This window comes from Abramis brama (assembly GCF_963993115.1).
Source record: "Abramis brama genome assembly, chromosome: 17".
NCBI classification, from domain to species: Eukaryota; Metazoa; Chordata; class Actinopteri; order Cypriniformes; family Leuciscidae; genus Abramis; species Abramis brama.
Window position 1 is genome coordinate 3,438,888 of NC_139979.1, and position 14,740 is coordinate 3,453,627.

General features: G+C 37.3%; 1 protein-coding gene across 2 annotated transcripts in view; it reads left to right on the forward strand.

Moving 5' to 3' along the window:
* Window positions 1-8,272: 8,272 nt before the first annotated feature.
* The window catches only part of LOC311066912 (mannosyl-oligosaccharide 1,2-alpha-mannosidase IA), a 206,071-nt gene continuing 199,603 nt past the window's right edge, over window positions 8,273-14,740 (forward strand). Inside the window, exon 1 of one of the 2 annotated variants that reach the window (XM_084088360.1) lies at window positions 8,273-10,258. In XM_084088360.1, coding sequence (XP_083944486.1) covers window positions 9,710-10,258 — 549 coding nt within the window. In that variant the 5' untranslated portion in view covers window positions 8,273-9,709. The remainder of the gene's footprint in view (window positions 10,259-14,740) is intronic. The other variant, XM_084088359.1, reaches the window with a different exon arrangement.

A 14,740-nucleotide genomic window follows, 5' to 3' on the forward strand; every position in this document is an offset into this window, starting at 1 on the left:
TTGAATAAGTAGCTTAATTACTTCGCGATTGCTAAAAAGTATGTTCTGTAGTATGACTGTAATCCCGACATATTACAGTAGTTACCGTATACTGTAAGTACATGTAAGTGCACGTACTGTAAAATAAAGTGCAACCCAATTATTTATTCAAATTCAGTTAAATAAATAATTTGATACTAATTTAGACTCATTTGCTCATTTAAAGTCACGTTCTCTCACTAATTTCTCCCAGCTTCACTGTAAAAAATTATCGTGATTTTAACAGTAAAAGACTGTAAAAATGTAAAAATGCTACAGTGAAAAACTGTCAATTGGTTAACAGAAAGTTTCCTTACTATATACAGTAAATAACTGTCTAATGGTACATTTAATGTAATTTTACTGTAAAATACCATTAAATTTACAGTTTTTGGAAGTGAAAACGAACAAGTCATTGTATAATTTACAGTGAAAAACCGTAAATTGACATTCCCACAATTCCCTGCGTGACACTTCACATTTGATGTATTTTTGTTGAAGTAACTGTTTCGTCATAGTTTTCTTAGTTTTTTTTTCTAATCAGTTATGTACATTAGGGTTTTATGTTACATTTAATGTTGTTAAATTAATGTTTATTGTATTTTTAAAATTTCATGTGTGTTACCATGATGGTGTTTAATGTTTGCGTGAATGAGACTATACATATTAATTACCTTTTTGTGGAAGAACTGCTTGTGATGAGCTTTGATTGATCATGTGACTCTCATTACTGCTATAATTATTGGTTGTCAATGTATTACAATGGTACAAAACAGATTTTAATACTTCAATAGGTCGGTAAATTATATCAGATAATGAAATACGGTTTATTACTGTAAATTTTAAGGTAAGTCTGTAAAACCTAAAATGTTGCTACCGTATTTTTTACGGTAAATTTCTGGTAAGCACAGATGCCAGTTTTTTTCTGTAAATTTAACAGAATTTTTTTTACAGTGTTGATTCTGAGGCTCTCAAAAGGGAGGTTTCATGAAGTCTACCACTCGCTTGCTCGATCCCATTCGTCTATATATATATCACTTTGATGTTATTTTGCCCTATAGTCCTCATTATAATAAACGAATCATTGCAGTTTGGGTTTGTTCCAACAGCATTTAAAATTCCTGTGCCAAGAAAAGAAAATGCTGCCCTGGACGACTTTAACAATTTCCAGCCCATTTCAAATCTTCTTTTTTTTTTGCAAAAGCACTGAAACTCATTGTTGCCTCTCACTTGTGTGACCACCTTAGAGTTGGTAATGTCTTCGAACCCCTTCAGTCAGGTATTCGTAACGTTCACAGTTACTGAAACATCTCTGGTCAGGGTTGACAATGACTTGTTGATGGCGTCTGATTCTGGCGTTATTTCCATTCTCATCCTTCTTGATCTCAGAGACGCTTTCGATACTGTTGATCATAGTCTTTTACTTACCTAGAAAGTGCTTTGGTGTTTCGGGGACAGCTTTAAACTGGTTTAAATCCTGTTTTACTGACCGTTCCCAGTTCATTGCCTTGGGTGGTTTCAGGTCTGAGATTAGCTCTGTGTTCACTGGTGTTCCCCAGGGTTCAGTTTTAGGCCCGTTTCTCTTTAATATATTCGTCACCACTCGGGCATCTGTTGCGATCGCTCGGCCTTCATTATCACTTTTATGCTGACGATACTCTATATACTCAAACCCTGGTGAAAATCTGGATGTTTGCTTGCTTTCTGTTTGTGTTTCTGAGATCAAGATACAGATGAATAACAATTTTTTTTTAAAGTTTGAATAGTAGTAAAACTGAAGTTATGTTACTTGGTTCCCCCATACCTACTTTTCTGTTGATGGTACAGTTTTGAGAATCCAAGAAATTTGAGCAACTTTGGAGTAATCTTTGGTGCCAGTCAAATTTGATCCTTATATACAGAACACTATTAAACATCTTTTTTTTTCCACCTCAGAAATATAACGAGATTGCGTCCTATCCTACATTTTGGTTGTCTCTCGGACTCCTTTTAGCCGGAGTAGGCCTATCTAAATCTACACTTAACAAGTTTCAACATGTACAAAACTTGCCCGGATCCTGGGCATGCAATCATATCACTCCTAATCCTTGCACTGGCTCCCGGTCAGGTTCTGTGTTGATTTTAAAATTATGATACATGGCCTGGCTCTACATTATTTATCAGAGTTACTCGCTCCTTACCTAAAATCGTAGACTGCCCTCTTCACAATCTAACCTGTTGTCTGTTCCTCAAATCCACTTAAAATATATGGGTGACAGCCAGGGCTTTTTCTTCTTATGCTCCTATTCTTTGGAACTCTCTTCCTCTTGAACTTAGGGAAACTCAGACTTTTGAGATTTTTTAAAGATCAAAATATTTTCTTATGAATCAACACAATTTTTTTTTTGACTAGCGTATGCTTGCTGATTTTCGTTTTTTTTATTATTGTATTCATTGTTTTATATATTGTTTATCTTGTGTACAATGCTTTGAGAAGCTATCAGCTTCAGTTGCGTCACTTCACTGTCATTCATAAATCCTCTCCCGTGGCCTCATGGGATAGTAAAGTGTCCATCGTATGCTCACTTCAGAATCTCAAAGGAAGTATTAGGTCATCCGGGTACTTTTGCCTAGCCTGACTACGTCAGACTTCGTACTTCCGCTCAATTTCATTTCGCTTTACTCAGTCTGAGACAGCGTCATAGCTTTCCGTTTTCCTCCGGCCTGAAAACAGCCGGCCAATCAACGAACAGAGGGCTGGCTGAGAGCCGTGACGTAGACGCTGATTGTACCGTGGATGCGTAGATTTACTTCACAAAATCTGCAAAAGTCGTTCACAGCCATGTTCACTCCGGTATTTCGCTCGATGGTTTTGTTTTCGCATCATACATGTGTTTACAGTGGAAGTTAGATGCGGCTGAGCATGCGCACACGCCATAACCAAACGTTATGTGATTGGCTTACTGGTAACCAATGATTTTAAACTTCAGACAAGCGCCCCCCCCTCGCGAGAAAGAAAACGCTTTTCAGTTATGCCATGCCAGACTCTGTCTACGAAGCAAAGCGAAGTAGCAGAGTTTGGTATTACCAGGCTAACTTTTGCCGACTGTTTTATGAATACTGCGAATTAGGACATACTTATTTTGTCACATGCTGTTTGAGCCTTAGTCTGAGATACTGAGATGCACGACACGACCAGCAGAGGCCGCTGCGGTTTCATAAATATAAATGGCTCTTTCTACAGATACCAGAGTCCAACCCAGGTCTGAAACTCGTTACAAAATGATTGATCAAAATGATTTTAACAACTTATCAATAAAAGGAGGCGTTTAACATTTGAGAAATGCATATCATCAGCTTCAAAGGGTCACACTTCATTTTATGAGCTATATTTTCTTTTATTCTTTTCTTGATTATTATTAGTTTGCAACCATGTTTTTTAAATGCAGTTTTATACCTTGATTTATTATTTATTATTTATTATTATTATTTATTATTATTAAGCTAATTCAGTTATTGATAACTTTATAAGAAAAAATATTAGATTATTTTTCTTACAGTATAAAAAAATTGTTGAGCTTGAAAAAAGCAGTTAACACTACAAGTTGCACAAAAAATAAAACGGAAATGAGATTATTTACTTACTTTCCCTCAGTGTTTAACATTAACTAAAACAAAAGCCATTGTCATTATTTCAGCAAGTTTCCATTTAGCACGATTTCTATTTTTTGTTGTTGAAGTATTAAACTTAGTAGAAAAAAATAGCCTATAAGCCACTAAAAATGAAAAGTTATTAAAAAACTATACAGACATATTAAAAAAAAAAAAAATTACAATAACTTTAACCAAAATTAAATGAAAATGTATATATTAATGAACATTATTATTATTAGTACAAATAGGCTGTTTGATGTGTTTAAAACTAGCTAAAATTCATGTTAGGCTAATTTTATGTTAGATATAATTTTTATATATAACTAATTTCAAAGAAACCTGGGTTTTGTGCATCTGATTCTGCTTATGTAATCGCTCTGTTTTATCATTTCATATTCTTTTGATTAAGGACGGTGACACTAAAATACATCAGACTGCCACTGTCTCTCTTTAGCATTTATAATCCTGATGTTTTTCGGTCTAGACCGCACAGCAGCACTTCTGGCCACATTAGAGTTCATTTATTCTTGTTTGGATGCTGTTAAATTGCTCTGACTCACTGCTTTAGAGGAGCAGAGTCAATTTTGATGTGGCTGGTGAGATTAATGTGACCTATTTGCATCACGATATGCTTATTTGCCCCAGATTGTTCTTGAGTGCTGAGATTAGTGTCTTTCTTTGAAATATTCAAATGATGAATCAGACAGTTGCATCTGCGCCAATAAGCCTAGAATTAAAGTCTGCATAGAGTGAGTATTTTATGCTTATTGAGCATTTGGGAAACATTTTCCAAATTCATGCCCAGAGGGAAACTTTCTGGCTAGACACTTTTAATATCAGTGTTTTATTGGCATCTCACACTCTGGTGAAAATGAGGAGGAATCACATGCAGCGACTTTAAACGTTAAACTTATTCACACACATTAACATTGAATAGGGAGCATTGCTATTTTTTCTCTATGCAGAATCACTATCTGCTAAACACTTTGATATTTAAAGTCTCAAAAGCTTGTGAGAATGTGAAGTGAAGATCTACTGTCTTTACTCTCCAATATATTAACAGTCAAAGCATTATTTTATTGTTGTGAGGTTTTGCAGGTCATTTACACAGCGTCTGCTCTCTGAATTAAACATCCTGTGTTGGGAATAAGAGTACATTTCCCATTAGGAATGTCCTGTAAACAGCCGTCCCGTGAGACCGAAACAATCAACACTGAATGGAAATTTTCTGCAGCCGATTGCACTATATTTTTTCCCGACCTTTGTTTAACTTACTTAGTTTCTGCTGTGGTTGGTTGTTTTTTCTTAATGATCAACGCCGGATTAATCAGGACCATTCGTCTTGTTATGTTCCAGGAAAACTGTCCTCTGTCTCCGTCCAGTTTAATTGGAAAATCTGTTGAATTTCTGTATTGATTGCTGCCTTGGTTTGGTGTTGCTTATTCGCTTTAAACTTGTGAATCATTTTGTTTTGCTAAACCAAGTTAAATCTAGACAAAGTGCCAGTGGTGTGATTAACCACTTTCTCACAGCAAGCAGAAGATCAGCAATGCAACACTCTTAGAAGACAAGGTTATAGAATCTTAAAGGATTTTGGCAGGCACTTCATATATAACCTTTAATTATTATTTTTTTAATTCATTATTTGTGACCCTGGACCACAAAACCAGTCACATGGGTATTTTTTTTTTAAATTGAGATTTATACATCACATGAAAGCTGAATAAATAAGATTTCCATTGATGTATGGTCTGTTTGATAGGACAATATTTGGTCGAGATACAACTACTGAAAATCTGGAATCTGAGGGTGCAAAAAAATCGAAACATTGAGAAAATCTCCTTTAAAGTTGTCCATTTATGTTCGCGATTGTGCTGCATTCACTCACAAAAATAAATATTTTTCATATTTACGGTAGGACATTTACAAAATATCTTCATGGAACATGATCTTTACTTAATATCCTAATGATTTTTGGCATAAAAGAAAAATTGATCATTTTGACCTATACAATGTATTGTTGGCTATTGCCACAAATATACCCGTGCGACTCGTGACTGGTTTTGTGATCCAGGGTCACATTTTTTTTTTAAATTAAACAGCACATACTTTATCACTAGAAACATTTTAAATAACCCATTAAACATGAAAGTAGCCTATTATTGAATAATTTCTCCTTATATAGAACCTTTTTGGCATAAAGTTTTCTTTAAAATTGAGTCAAGAACCCTAGAGTTCTAGAACCTTTTCTTCTAATAGTGAATATATTACAGGCTCAGAATAAGCAGAATATGTGGCATTACTCCATTCAAACATTGTTTTCTTCATGCTTTTAAGATTAAAGTACAGTGAGGAAAATAAGTATTTGAACACCCTGCTATTTTGCAAGTTCTCCCACTTGGAAATCATGGAGGGGTCTGAAATTGTCATCGTAGGTGCATGTCCACTGTGAGAGACATGATCTAAAAAAAAAATCCAGAAATCACAATATATGATTTTTTAACTATTTATTTGTATGATACAGCTGCAAATAAGTATTTGAACACCTGTCTATCAGCTAGAATTCTGACCCTCAAAGACCTGTTAGTCTGCCTTTAAAATGTCCACCTCCACTCCATTTATTATCCTAAATTAGATGCACCTGTTTGAGGTCGTTAGCTGCATAAAGACACCTGTCCACCCCATAAAATCAGTAAGAATCCAACTACTAACATGGCCAAGACCAAAGAGCTGTCCAAAGACACTAGAGACAAAATTGTACACCTCCACAAGGCTGGAAAGGGCTACGGGGAAATTGCCAAGCAGCTTGGTGAAAAAAGGTCCACTGTTGGAGCAATCATTAGAAAATGGAAGAAGCTAAACATGACTGTCAATCTCCCTCGGACTGGGGCTCCATGCAAGATCTCACCTCGTGGGGTCTCAATGATCCTAAGAAAGGTGAGAAATCAGCCCAGAACTACGCGGGAGGAGCTGGTCAATGACCTGAAAAGAGCTGGGACCACCGTTTCCAAGGTTACTGTTGGTAATACACTAAGACGTCATGGTTTGACCAGCACATGTCAAGGCCCGTCTTAAGTTTGCCAATGACCATTTGGATGATCCAGAGGAGTCATGGGAGAAAGTCATGTGGTCAGATGAGACCAAAATAGAACTTTTTGGTCATAATTCCACTAAACGTGTTTGGAGGAAGAAGAATGATGAGTACCATCCCAAGAACACCATCCCTACTGTGAAGCATGGGGGTGGTAGCATCATGCTTTGGGGGTGTTTTTCTGCACATGGGACAGGGCGACTGCACTGTATTAAGGAGAGGATGACCGGGGCCATGTATTGCGAGATTTTGGGGAACAACCTCCTTCCCTCAGTTAGAGCATTGAAGATGGGTCGAGGCTGGGTCTTCCAACATGACAATGACCCGAAGCACACAGCCAGGATAACCAAGGAGTGGCTCTGTAAGAAGCATATCAAGGTTCTGGCGTGGCCTAGCCAGTCTCCAGACCTAAACCCAATAGAGAATCTTTGGAGGGAGCTCAAACTCCGTGTTTCTCAGATTAAAAAATCATACATTGTGATTTCTGGATTTTTTTTTTTAGATTATGTCTCTCACAGTGGACATGCACCTACGATGACAATTTCAGACCCCTCCATGATTTCTAAGTGGCAGAACTTGCAAAATAGCAGGGTGTTCAAATACTTATTTTCCTCACTGTAAGCCTGAAGAAGGTCGATTGACCAAAATGATTTATATTTTCTAAGATTATAGTTTTAAAATCTTCCACTGACATAAACTATTTTTATGATAGTTACAGTACAAGCTAAAGTTAGTTAGAACCTATACAAAATGGTTGAAATCACTTACTTTGACTTTGTAAAAAAGAAGATATTTTGAAGAACAGTTGATGGACTCCATTGACTTCCATAGTATGGAAAAAATGGAAGTCAACTGTTTGGCTACTTTGTTTCTTAAAAAATTGTATGAAGATATTTTGACATTCTTCAAAATATATTATTTTGTGTTTAACAGAAAAAAGAAATTCATGCAGGTTTGGAATAACATGAGGGTGAGTAAATTATGATAGATTTTCATTTTTGGGTGAACTATCCCTTTAAGTTGACAGTTCTTTTTTTTATTAAACAGAACCATTTTAATGTAAAGAACCTTAATGTAAAGAACATTTTAATAACCCAGAACATTTTTTAGTGCAATGGAAAGGTTTTATGAACGTTAAAGTTTCTTCATGGACAATGCCAATAAAGAACCTTTATTTTTAAGAGCGCGCGTCCAGCTCTCCCTCTCTGAATGTAAATTGGGCCTAATGGGTGAAGCCCCCATAACTCTATTCCTCGTCCCATTAGACGTCCAGAGAGGAGGAGCTGGACGTCATTGACTCTACAGTGAGCACCACTTGGGCCAAATCGCCAAAATGAACTGAAATTGAAAACAAACTCGGATTTCCCACTGTAAATACAAATGCAGTTTTTTTGTTTTTTTTTACTGAGTGGAACAAGGTTCTTCAAAACGATACCCACAACCGCCACACGATGGATGTATGAGCCCGCGGTTGCGCTCTCTCGCGCGGCGCCGGTAATGACTCGCTCGCGCTCACCGCTGCTGCTGATCAGACGCGTTTGCGGCAGACCGCCCAGATCTCCGAGTCTCAGCGAGCTCTGTTTCAGCTTCTGTGCGGATCACAACGGCTTCATTTCAACGCGTCTACAGAGAGAATATCCCGCAGCGACCCGCGTTCATCGGCGTGCGTTTTCTTCCGTCCTTCTCTGGTGATAAACCAGGCGAGCGCGGAAGAGAACGCGCAGTAATGAGAAGATACAGCGTGCTTTCATTAGATTACATTTCCGAAGAATGACCCATCCATCTGTCGATCACGCTTTATCAGCTCAAACATCCTTCTTCGTGCATTGGACGTAGACTTTCGGAGCACAGAAGAGTTGAGCGCGTGCACGGCGCATAAAGCTACAGTTTTTAGAAACACTTGGACCGAATTTCTGTCTCGTCGGTTCGCGGACTCTTTTGACTTGATCTTTGGATGTATTTCTGCAGCTCTTGATGGAGTGGTGTGCACTGTGCCAAACGCACATAGATATTGTGAAGTAGGCTAACCTATGAGGTTGCAATTTTGGGGGTTATCAGCTGAGATGCGTTTTATTTCAGTCACTAAACTTCAGTGTTGCGCTGTTTGGCCACGAGTCTTCATCATCAGCATCATTAGAAAGCAGTTGTGTGGAAGCACGTTGATGCTTGCCTTTTAATACAGGGCATTTTAATACGATGCTTTCACTTTTTAAAAGTGCGTTTTGTCAGAAAGCTGTGTTTGTAGGGAATTCGCGTGTGTTTTGATTAAGACGTTCAGATAAATGTTGGATGTGCTGTGCATGACATTTTAGGCAACTTAAATGCTGCTTAACCTTTATGGGTCTCATAGGTGATCATCATCTTTGGTGTGTTTGCAGGCACTTTGCTCTCCTTTTAATATAAGGCATTGATGCATGTTGGCTGTGCATGCCATTATTGACTACTTAAAATGCTGCTTCAACTTTAGGTTTGCATTTAGGTTTATAAACGCCTAATTTCGCCTACTAGTTGAGCACCATTGTCATTTCCATAAAGCAGTGTGTTTGCAGGCACGTTTTATTATGTGTTAATGTGATGACTTTTGGCTGTAGATATTATTATATTCAATTTCATCTCCTTGAGCGTCATCATCTTTGAAAGCAGTTGTTTTGGATGTGCGTAACATTTAGTTGCTTTAAGACCTTAAAAGTCTCAATTTGGTCTCTCAGATGAGATTAAAACTGAAACTTAAGGAAGCAGCAGTGATGCTCAATGACGCTCTCGCTGTGCGCAAATGTGCTGACGCCACCTGTGGTCTCTTAAATCGATTGATTCAGAAAGATTTAGGCACTTTGACTAGGAGAGAGTTCAGTTTGCACAACATCCGTGTTGCTTGCGCTTTCTAACCACGAGACAAGATAAGTTTTGATCGCACATTGTGTGTCTCCCACTGTATAATCGTGCGTGACGCGAAAGTTGAGAGTTTAAATGGTTCTCCGAAAGTTACCCGGTGTCTCAGCATCGGGCATGGGGCTTCGTCTGTCTCAGAAATTCGTCTTTCTGCTGTTCCTGTCAGGGTTGGTAACTCTGTGCTTCGGGGCTCTTTTCTTTCTACCCGACTCCGTGCGTCTGAAGCGCATCTTCCTCTCCAAGAACGAGAGTCCCGCGGTGACCGTGGGCTCCGACAATGAGCTTTCCAAAAAGGTGCCCGTGGATCAAGAGCATCAGCGGACGGGTTTAAAAGGGGTTGAGGCGAATGTCAAACCTAAAGTGAGCCGCAAGCCCTCGGTCACCCATGGAGCGAGAACTGTGGAGAGATCTGTTGGGAGTAAAGCGCAGGACGAGTGGAGTCCGGCGAGGGCGCACGAACCGCCGGCCAGGGACGAGCGGGTCACCTCGGCCGCTCTTAACGCCCAACACGGCACCACTTTCAGCCACGAGACGTTTAAAAAGTGCCTGCTGAAGCCAGCTTTGGGGAAGGACCAGGGAAACCCATCTGATTCCGAGACGCTCAAGCGGAGGGAGAAAGTCAAAGAGGTGAGAAAGATGCGTGCATGGATGCCTCTTTTTGTTGTGTATGGATGCCCATTAATGCCACATAAGAAAAATAAAATCATGCTTTGGGAAATCATAATCAGACAGTCATATTTATGGGATAAAAAGTAGGATAACAAGTCAAAACGATGACATACTAAGTCATAAAAATTCGAAAATGACATACTGTCATAATTGATTCAGATGAAAAGTTACAATTATAAGTCATTATTATGTATATAAATGTCATAGAAACTCGACATTTGTTCTCATAATGACTTTATTTCCTAATTTTCACTTTATTTTATAATTATGACTAATGTCATATGATAGTACACTGTAAAATATTTGAGGTCAAAAACTCAATTTTGTTAACTTGCTGTGTTGGAAATTTTTTAAATTGAGTTATGGCCTCAATCTTTTAGTGTATGGGTTGACTTTTTTTTAATCATGACATAATTTTATTATAATTATGATTTACCAAAGCACGATTTTCTTTCATAGTTGTGTAACCTAAAAGATTGTAGGTTTGAAACTTGTTGGATTGTGCCTGTAATAAGTGTCACTTTGGATAAAAGTGTTTGTTAAATGATAAATTCGTTCTAAATTGCCTTGGATCTGAGGCGAACAGCAACAGGCATGACTGATATGAAGATGCCTGAAGCTATTGGGAAGTCGGGGCTAGTTGTCACATTTATTCCAGTGAACGTCAATATAAATTAGTCGGAGTAAAGGTTTACAAAACATATAGCATATTTCCACTGCTATTGCTAAAGAATAAAAATATATAGTTTATTGAACTCCATAGTGGGGCATGTTGTCACACTATTGTTCTTGCATATTAAATACGAAATGAAACTATACATTTATGAAATGCAAAACAATTCATTAAAATATCAAACCATTGGCCAACAAAACTGCATATAAAAGCGCATGTGACAACTTTCCCTTAGATGTAGCCGATGTGAAAACTAGCCCCAGTCTCCCTATGTTTTTCGTCCGCATAAGTTAGAATCCACATCTGTACGAACAGATAATTACTGATATGTCACTTTCCTAACTGACACTTATCAGAGAAGGCTCAGGCTTCCTTTCTGCTGCTGTGTTTTTGTGCCGGTTGTTTGAAGCTGGTGGTTTGAATCCTGATGAAAGGAACTTTTTGTCTTGCAGTCAGCTGATACGCTTTGATATCGGCAATACAGACGTTGACTGTGCTATAGTGAAGCATTGTTGTTCCTGAATCTGTCTTGGTGAATCAATGATCATTAAGAGCTCTTTCTGTTGTGCTAGTGAATCCTCTTGTATCAGAATGAGTTTCGCTCCCTCATAGGGATGAGAAAGCCTAAAACACACACACACACACACACACACACACTTTCATACACACACACAGTTTTCATGTTTTATGGGGACTTTCCATTGACATAATGATTTTTCTACTGTACAAACTGTATATTCTCTCCCCTTACACTAACCCTTAACCCTACCCAACACAGAAAACGTTCTGCTTTTTTACATTTTCAAAAAACATCACTTAGTATGATTTATAAGCTGTTTTCCTCATGGGGATAAAAAAGGATTTCGGCTACTGCCATCTTTATGGGGACATTTTGTTTGAGCTCTATTACGTTTGAGGGAAGGAAAAGTCATTGGGGTTTAAAACCACATGAAGGGGAGAACATGATGAGAGGATTCTCATTTTGGGGTGAATTTGTCCTTTAAATGTCAGAGTGACAGTACTATTTGTTCAGATTCATAATGTTTCACAATAGGTCTAGAGTAAGGTCCAGCTTGCTGACAACATATTGATTTCTCTTACTTACCAAAGTCTTTTTTCTCAGACTATTCTCATGAATAACTGTAGAAACAAAGTATGTTTCCAGAGCGCATGAGTGTATTGAAATGAGTGTTATAGCTGCAATTCTGCTTAGAATTTTCTATTGTTATATCATATTTCACAGCGTCAGAAGGGCTGGATGGTTTCCAAACCCGCGGGGTATTTATAAAGCGCTGTGGTGGCAAAGCCAGTGTTTTTACCTTGCTTTAGGCAGGAGTCGAAAGTGAAGAAAAAAAGCTAAATCGGGCAACAAAACAAATAATTTTTCATGCATGCTGTTTCATTAAACTTTAAAATCAATGTGAAACATTGTTCACACAACCCATTTCACTTCTTTAATCTGTCATGTTTCCAAATCAAACCGGATTTTCAAAGATGCATGTGGGCGGGGCTTTATTTTAAGGCTCAGGAGTTTATTGGATGGTCAAAAGTGGGCGTTACATAGAGTCAGGAAGTTGAGAATCAGCGAATGTTTTGATGTACTTGGAAAATAAACCCTTTTATACAAAACATTGTGTGATGAATCATTCATAAAAAGACCAGGATTGTGGATTTAGTTAATTCTTGTCTATTTGTGGAGTGATGTATATTAACCTGCTCTGACCTACTTGCATGTGATTTCAGTGATTCATGGAGGCTTTATTCTGTTGCTGTTAAAGCCTCATGCTGAATTAAGTATTTACGAAGCGTTTGCACGGATGCCTCTGGCTTCCCTCTGTGCCGCTTCCTGTCAGAGCCATGCATATTCATATCTGACCTAATCATGATAAACAGCTCCATTAAATAATAATCTGGCAGATGAGAGATCAGCTCTTCTAGAGAATCGGTGGCTGATCTTGCCTTTTGAATATCATGGTATCTTCTCTGGTGTTATTACAGCACTGTTTTGTAAGTGTACAAAGCGTACCAAAACATTAGGTCATCCGTTTCTTAGCTTTTTGGCCAAGTTGGGAACAATAATGGAAATGACTGTTTACAGCTCAGATCTTGTTAGCAGTCCTGGAAAACAGTTCAAATACTTTCAATGTTGTAAATACAATGAAGATTATTGTTGCACGTCTTACAAGAAAATACTATTTCAGTCTTTCTATACTTCAAACTTTCATGTTTAATTAGATGTAAAATGTTTGAGTGAGAATTGCTCCACCATTTTTTTTTTTTTTTTTTTTTTTTTTTTAAGTGTACTAAAGTTTTGCTTGTATATCAACCAAAGTTGCTGCATCTTAATCTGTTTGAACAATATTGCATTTGCATTCATCAGGAGTTCAGCGCTGTGTGTTTTAGGCTTGATGGGCTTAAAAACAAGAACTGACTTTACATATGTTCTCCTCGACCATTGGTTGTTTAGTTGTTGCATCAACCGTAACTGTGCAAGTCAAATATTGAACTTCTATCTTCACTGGTCCAAAGTTGCAGTTTATGTCAGGACACTTTTTGAAACTCAAATAATGTTGATAGTAGTTCTTGGAAGCATCATTGTGGCATTTTGGATACTTGGGTGAATTTCACGAAAACAGTTCACATTTCAACTTGAAAAAATAAGACCACATATTTTGGAAAAACAAGATCATAAAGCCTATATTAGGACGATTATGATGTTTTGCATTATACTGTTTTAATATCAAAGCTTATTTTGTGTAAATCAAACATAAATGAGCAAAACATGAATTTTTATTAACTAACATTAACAAAGATTAAAAAATAGTTAACAAACCGAAACCTTTTTGTAAAGTGTTAACAATAAATCAATGCTTATTTGCATAAATATCAACATATTTTGCATAATAACAATACATTTGCATAAAGAAATTGAAGCTTATTTTAGGACCATTATAATTTATTTTTGCATTGACAATTCATTTTAATATCAGTGCTTAATAAATCAAACATAAATCATTGCTTGCTTTGTGTAAACATAAATCAATGCTTATTTTGCATAACTATCAACATATTTTGCATAAAGAAAATAAAGCCTTTTTTAGGACCTGAAGGAAAAAGCATTTCTGATTATTGCAGAAAATAAGAAATTATCATTCATCATGATAATCTTCACAAATGAACACAACATTTATGAATTTTGAAGCATAAAGACAATCGGCAGAAGTCAAAAGCTAAACGACCATGGTCACATGACTTCAGCATCACCATCAGTAAGCTTCAGTCAACTCTTTCAGTCTATTTAAAAACATTTTCCCCGAAAGTTCGAGTTATGATAGTTTGCAAGAGCGTGATTATAAACAGAACGAGGCTGTGATTGACCAGTAGATGAGTTTACCTGTTCGGCTGATGAAGCTTCATGTCCTTTTTAAAGACAAGAAAAAGCTTTAAAAAAATCACAAGAGGGTTTTAGTGATGTATTTTATATTGTAGAGCTGGTGTTCACCTCAGACCTTATTTAACCAAAAACACATTGACTAAAACTCATTTCCGAGTTTTGGCCTACAAAAATACGTCATCCCAGCATCACTCTTTATCTTTTTGGTATGTGAGTGTATTTATCAATCATTTCCTCTTATTAATACATGGCTATATAGTCTCTTAGCCGGCCGGTAGATGCTGTCTGAAGCTCCTCTCTTGGTTGGAAACGCTCTTGACTGTTTTTTGACATTCCCCAGAAAGTCTATAGGAATTTGCGGTTGGTATCCACG